We start from the raw sequence: 6789 nt of genomic DNA, 5'->3' as shown, positions 1-6789 counted from the left end.
GCTTGGTTTCCCACAAAGTCTCGCGAGTTTTGCCAGGGCAACCGGCCTAAGTGAAGAGACCAAGAAGGGAGACCGGGTGGGAGGGCCTTGCGCTTAAAGGCCTGTGTCTGGTTTAACCGGTCCTGTGGTTGGTACATCGCTGATGGGGAAGCTCTCAGGCCGCCCGGAACAACCTGCCCAATGGGTGATTGGGAAAATTAGCGGGTAGAAAATCTTGAGGGTCGAAGGCATTTTTTTTCCCTTTGGCTCCGCCCTCTTCCTGTTCAGCGACCTAGGCGTCTGGCCCACCGAGGGGGAAGGGCAAGTTGGCCGGGCCGTCGATGAGTGCTTTGCGCACGCGCTAATCCCACAGTGTGAGTGTTTGTTTTCACGCGCACGCGCGCGCGCTCCCGCACTTAGGACGCTTGGGAAGAACCGGTGTGCTAAGAGATGAGGGGAGAAAGCATAGTCCCATGTCTTTGGAACCAGACACTCCTGACTGTGCGCTGACCCTCCCCACCCAACCAGCAGCCTTTGCCAGAGAGGCTGTGGTCCATAGCCTCTGTTCGTTTTCACTTCAGGACCAGGCACGAAAGTAAGCTAAACCTCAATCCTGAGGTCTTCCTTATCCACTCACCTTGTACTTTCCACCCCGCACCCTCCAGCAGAGTGTGTCTAAATTTCTCAAAGAAGAGTTCTGCATGAAGGGGAAATGTGTTTGAAAGCAGAAGAAAATAGCTGGATCGTTAAAAGTTTGTTTTGATGAACACTTTTGCTTCTGCTTACCATGTGCTTTTTGAATGTCGCTTGTCTCTATTCAGTATAAGACTTTATTAACGAAGCAAGAGAGTTTTTGTAAAAAAAAGTTTCAAAAGTTTCTCCTCCTCACCAGTGTGATGGTAGCGGCTAAGTTTGTCTGTTCTACGTGATGAATTACTGTGGGGTTTCAAAAGCTAAGGGGAACAGGGTGCATTTGGGGTCTTTATCCTAATGCAAAGACCAGATATACAGTTATGTTAGATGTGTATTATGTTTTGGTCTTTTCTGTTGCTGTCACTTTTATTTCCTGTTAATTGCCCCACCCCTCCCCTTTTCAGGAGTCTTGAGACTTTTTGGAGGGAAGCTCAAAACTGCTGACTTAGGTTAGTTTGGGGGTTTACATGTGATTGCTGTCAGTAAGGATCATCAAAAGAGTATTTGAAAAATGTCATTATGTTTGGTATTATATAAGAAAATCAAGTGCTATTATTTATAAAGGTATTTTCTTTTGACCATTTTAATTTCATGCAAAAAAAAAATGTATGGAGTGTAATTTTGCCTGTGACTGATAGAATGCAGCTTAATATGGTGTAGCTCATACCTTGAATTGATACCTACTTTCTGGTCTGACCTCATTAAATCTTCTCCTTTGTTGGATAAATTTCTTTGGCTACTGAATATCCATCTTCCCTACCAAATCTTCTTGAAGAAAAGACACATTATTTAGAAATAATTTAAGATATTAAATGTTAAATGTGAGACATTCGACTAATATATTTTATCCCTAACAGGTTAAATCAAAATGAAGATTTTTTCTGAATCTCATAAAACAGTATTTGTTGTGGATCACTGCCCTTACATGGCAGAATCATGCAGACAGCATGTTGAGTTTGATATGCTGGTGAAGAATAGGACCCAAGGAATCATCCCATTAGCCCCCATATCTAAATCATTGTGGACCTGCTCAGTAGAATCTTCCATGGAATACTGTAGAATAATGTATGATATATTTCCTTTCAAAAAGCTGGTGAGTATGAAGTACAAGCAAAATAATGATTTGGGGAATGTACTTAATTACCTATTAAATTTTTTATGTATGAATTTGCTGTAGATTTGATTTAAAATGGTGTACATTTTTTTTTAATGTGGTATATAGGACCTCCCCTTTGGGATTAAATGTCATGTGTATTTAATTGGGACCAACAGAAACAGCTAACAGTTATGGAGCACTTATGGGTGTCACATATATTCCAAAGTGCTTCATGTATATTAAGTCTTCTAATTCTCACAACAGTCTAAGAAGGTAATTACCGTAATTACTGGGATAATATTCAAAGCATGAAATAACCAAAATGGGTCAGGCACTGACCATTGAGTGTTGCTAGCTAAGCAGTAGGGGTGTTGGCTATAAGCAGTTTGTCAGACTGTGTTGCTATGTACCGTCTCAAAATTAGCCTCAAGTATTAATGCCGCGATGGAGGTACAGAAAACTGGGGTAAAGAGACTAAACTTATCCTGAGTCATATAACTAGTTAGAGGCAGAACGAGAATTCACACCTAAGTGGGCTGGCTGTTTATATAGGTTTAGTGACCAAATCCTGTGCTAAATCACTGCAGGATTTGGCCATATTAGAAAGAAATGATCTTAGAAAGAAATGCTCTTAAGGATACTAAGCAGAAATTGTTTTTATCAATAAGAAATGAAGTTGCATATCGATAGGTATTTTTAAGTATAAAAATTTTCTTTATTGTTCAGGATCTCAGTTATTTTATTTTGAGAAAGTCATTTGGTCAGCCATAAGTGAATGATTTTTTGTCTCATTCTGGAGCAGCCTAGCTGGGACCTAGCCAACAGAGTCAAATATTATATATTCAGATATATTCCAAATTAAAATATGTTTTAATCCCACTGCAAATAGTGCATTACTTAAGAGAAAAAAGAAAAACATGAGAAGGATAATTTAGTGCTTTAGGGCACAGACTTGGGTTTAAATTCTGTCCTTATTCACTACCAGCAGCATGACCTTGATCATGCTGCTTAATTTTTCCAAACCTGTTTCCTCCCACATAAGCATTAACACCTACTGCTTACAATTATTGTAAGATTTCAAGGAGCTAATATAAGTAAAGCGGCTAATAAAACATATCCCTGTCCAATGAGGCTTAGGAGGGAAGGGTACTTATAAAACTTATGGGGGAAGCAAAACTAGTATTTCATGGATATTAGGGGAAAAGATCATGAATTAGATCATGTAGTTCAAGGGAAAGAAATGATTTTACTCTTTTCCCAAAAGGGAACATAGTCATCATTCGATATATTTTCTAATATATCCTTACTGTCATTGTTTTACTTGATAATATTTTTTGGTTTGCATGTTACTTTACAATTTAGAATAAAGTCCAAATCCATTATTTTGGGTTTCAGTGCCCTCTATGATCTGGCTCCCACTTATTTTTCTGAGCTTAACTCCTGCCCTTCTGTTTGCCTTGACCTTCACCCTTTTGAGGGTGCTCAGAGGCTTTTGCATTTGCTGTTTACTATACCTGGAATTCTCTGTCCCCAGCTTTTTCTGAGGCTGATTCTTTTGGGCATTTTGGATTCCTCCAGTTGCCACGTCTATGGAGAGCCCTTCTCTGCCCAATTAACCTAAAATAGCTAATCACCTTTTTCTTCACATTTATCACTGTGAAATTGTCTTGTTTGTTTGTTCGTTCCTTGTACTGCTCTCTTATCTTACCATACCTGCCAAGTCCCCAGCTTTCCTCACATTGTGACAGAACTGTGTAATTCCTCACTACATTCCCGTATACCTGGTACTGAGAATAGCACATGACATGTACTGAGTATTCTATACCTATACAACTCAATCAACAAATCAGTGCTAGAGGCTTCATATTTTTTAAGTTGTTTTTACTGTTAACTAGTAGCAAGCTGTCCATTTTAAATATGATGTGATCAAATGGAATTAGAGTTGAATATTAATTATTTCTTTGTAATCTATTAGGTGAATTTCATTGTGAGTGACTCTGGAGCACATGTTTTGAATTCTTGGACTCAAGAAGACCAAAATTTGCAAGAGGTATGGTTAGTTTTTGAACTGTGGCCTTTTTGAAAATTATCTGAATGTGGTGATACTTTATTAAAAACAATTAAAATTTTTTGTCACTATAGTATTTGCACATAGTTTTAAAACACCAACTAAAAGAAAAACAGCTATCTCCATTCATCTTTCCCCATTTTCTAGAAGCAAACTTTCAACTCTAGCTTATTTAGCATTCATTGTACTTCCTATTTCTAAAGAACATTTTTTACTGCTATTTATATAGCTCGAGGTTAAACTTGATTTATCATTGTCGCTGATGAGGATTTACCTTCTGTACTCTCTCTCACCCGTGCCAGTGTGCCTGCTCCCTTCCCTTTCTTCATTTTCACAGTATTGTTGTCTCAGAATTTTTGGTTAACTCACAATTGATACTTGCTGTAAAATGTTTATATAAAGTGTTATTAACTGCTGAGCCAAGTAATGTATATGGTTATTTCCTTTTTAAGGTCTTACTGAGCTGTGGTGGACATGCAGTATATATAATGACACATGCTCACTCGTAGGGGTGTCCAGCCTCTTGGCATCTCTGGGCTACACTGAAAGAAGAAAAGTTGTCTTGGGCCATACATTAAATATATTGCAACACATATACAAAAAAAATCTCCTACTAATGTTTTAAGTAAATGTACAATTTTGTATTGGGCCACATTCGTAGCCATCCTGAGCCACAGGGCCACAGGTTGGACAGCCTTGAGTCACATGGCATTGTATAAGTTGAAGGAGAACAGCGTGATGAGTTGACTTACGTATTATTTCCCTTCTTGTACAACTTCCTGGAATTTATCATTTCCTTTGTTTCTAAGTTTGCTTAGTTTTCTGTGTATCTGTTGTTCCTTTTCCTCTACAAAACTTTTTATTTTTTTAAAAAACCATAAATGTGTTAGAAATTTGGCAGTTTGATTTTTTTTCCTTGCAAAACTTCTCAGAGCCCAGACCTCTGCTCCCATTGGAATTGGCTGCTTTCTTGGCCTAGTATACTGTGGTCATCCTTCTCTCTCCCTGTTTTTCCGATCCCAGTTTTTTCTTTTTCTTTGTGTGACCTCTTGTTTTGGTAGAGTATAACCTCCAGAATTTCTGTAACTTACCATATTTTGCCCTGTAGAATGCACTCCCATGTATAATGTACACCCACGTTTTTGGCCCAAACTTGCAGGAAAAAAATCTTCTATTTTAATTTTTATATTTATTTTAAATTTATTTATATTTAGATACTTGTTTTTTGTATTATAAAGGAATTTAGCATTTTTTTAACATATTATGGTACAGAAATTTTATGTAACAATTGCAAAATGCAAGAACAGATAAGAAGATATTTCAGGTACTACCCAGGTATAATGTGCATTTTTATTTTTTCCTCAAAAATTGAGGGGAAAAGTGTGCATTATACACAGCAAAGTATGGTTCCTTAGACTTTACTGATACTTGTGGTATAGACATTTCAGGTTGGAAGTAACGTTTTTTCTCAAAATTCTGAGCACATTACTGCACTATTTCGTAGTTTCTAGTGTTGGTGAGAAGTCCAGTGGCACTTGTCTTCATAATTTCTCTTCCAAATCTTTTAGAATCTTTTCTTTCTACCTTTATTTTCTGAAATTTCTCAGTACTGTGCCTTGGTGGTTAGTCTTTTCTCATTTATGTGCTAGGGAGAGAAATATTTATGTGTGGTTGCCACTCATGCACTCCCCCTGCCCTCACGGGGAACCTAGCCCCCAACCCAGGCATGTGCCCTGAGCAGGAATCCACCAGTGATCCCTCGGCTGGCGGGCCAGCACTCAGTCCACTGAGCCGCATCAGCCACGGCTCCCTGTACTTCTTTGATAATGTTCTTGTCTCTCTGTTCTATGTCTTTCTGGAATCCCTATTAGTGGGATGTTGGACCTGCTAAATTAAATTCCTTATTCGTTTTCTCATTGGTCCTCTTATTGTTGCTCTACTTTCTAAGCCTTTTACCTACTTCCTTTTGACCCTTATATGAAACTTTTTATTAGATTGTATTTTTAATTTCCAAGAACTTTTACTTAGGTTTTAATTATGTCTATTTTTGTCATATCCTTTTCTTGTTTTATGGGTATAATTTTTAAATCTGAGGGTATTAGTAATAGTTCATTTAAAATGTTTTTTTTCTTATCTCTGTGTTCTCAGAGTTCTTCCCATATTGAGGCTCTTCTTTAATGCCTCGTGACATTTAGCTATGCAACCTTATTCAAAGGTGAGTCACTAAACAGCAGCTTAGAAGATCTGCATGTGGTGAAGTGGGTGTTACTGACCGGGCTTCACTGTGGGTTAATCTGATTGTTTTCATGGGGGACCACCAGCTGTCAGGATCAACAGGTCTTCTCTCTGGGACTGTTGAGGGTCTCCAGAAAAGATCTTCCACGGTTCTACCTGTAGGCTATAGACTTGGTTGTCAGCTTTCTGGGCGCCGTGGAAAGGGTAGATTCTCCCATCCAGTAGGTAGGCTCACACAATCTTTCTGGTTTTGATCTAGTACTATCCTCTCCAGTATCAGAGCTACTAGCCATATATAGCTACTATTCACTAATTAATAGCTACTATTTAAATTCACATTAATTAAAATACAATACAAATCCAGTTTCTCTGTAGCACAGGCTGCTTCAACTGCTCAGTAGGCCATGTGGGTGGTGACTACTGTGTTGAACATCACAGGTGTAGAACATTCCCATCATCACAGAAAGTTCTGTTGGGCAGTCCTCGTATCTTACCCTTACACTCTGCTGTGATTTGTGGTATTCATGCTGGCACCTTTCTGGTTCAGTTCCTCCAAGGAACCTGATTCTGTATCTGAGGGGATTGGGGGATGAGGAAGAGATAGGGTGTGATGTGGGAGTGAAGTTGCTTCTTACACTGTAAGTCATCAGTTGTTTCAGATATCTTGCCTCACCCTTTCCTTGTGTTCCTGAACTTCTCCTCAGTTCTGAAGGGCCTG

At 38.7% G+C, this 6789-nt stretch overlaps 1 protein-coding gene across 4 annotated transcripts in view; it reads left to right on the top strand.

The window, feature by feature from the left end:
• Positions 1-31: 31 nt before the first annotated feature.
• INTS13 (integrator complex subunit 13) overlaps positions 32-6789 on the top strand; it is a 29713-nt gene continuing 22955 nt past the window's right edge. For 2 of the 4 annotated variants that reach the window (XM_037144847.2, XM_037144845.2), the window contains exons 1-3: positions 32-574; positions 1530-1765; positions 3744-3818. In XM_037144847.2, coding sequence (XP_037000742.1) covers positions 1541-1765; positions 3744-3818 — 300 coding nt within the window. In that variant the 5' untranslated portion in view covers positions 32-574; positions 1530-1540. The remainder of the gene's footprint in view (positions 575-1529; positions 1766-3743; positions 3819-6789) is intronic. The other 2 variants (XM_053661618.1, XM_037144846.2) reach the window with 2 other exon arrangements.

Source organism: Artibeus jamaicensis, unplaced genomic scaffold (assembly GCF_021234435.1).
Source record: "Artibeus jamaicensis isolate MK-2021 breed Jamaican fruit bat unplaced genomic scaffold, CSHL_Jam_final contig_233, whole genome shotgun sequence".
Classification (NCBI taxonomy): domain Eukaryota; kingdom Metazoa; phylum Chordata; class Mammalia; order Chiroptera; family Phyllostomidae; genus Artibeus; species Artibeus jamaicensis.
The sequence above is the reverse complement of the archived record's forward strand: the minus strand, read 5'-3'. Positions and strand labels throughout refer to the sequence as shown.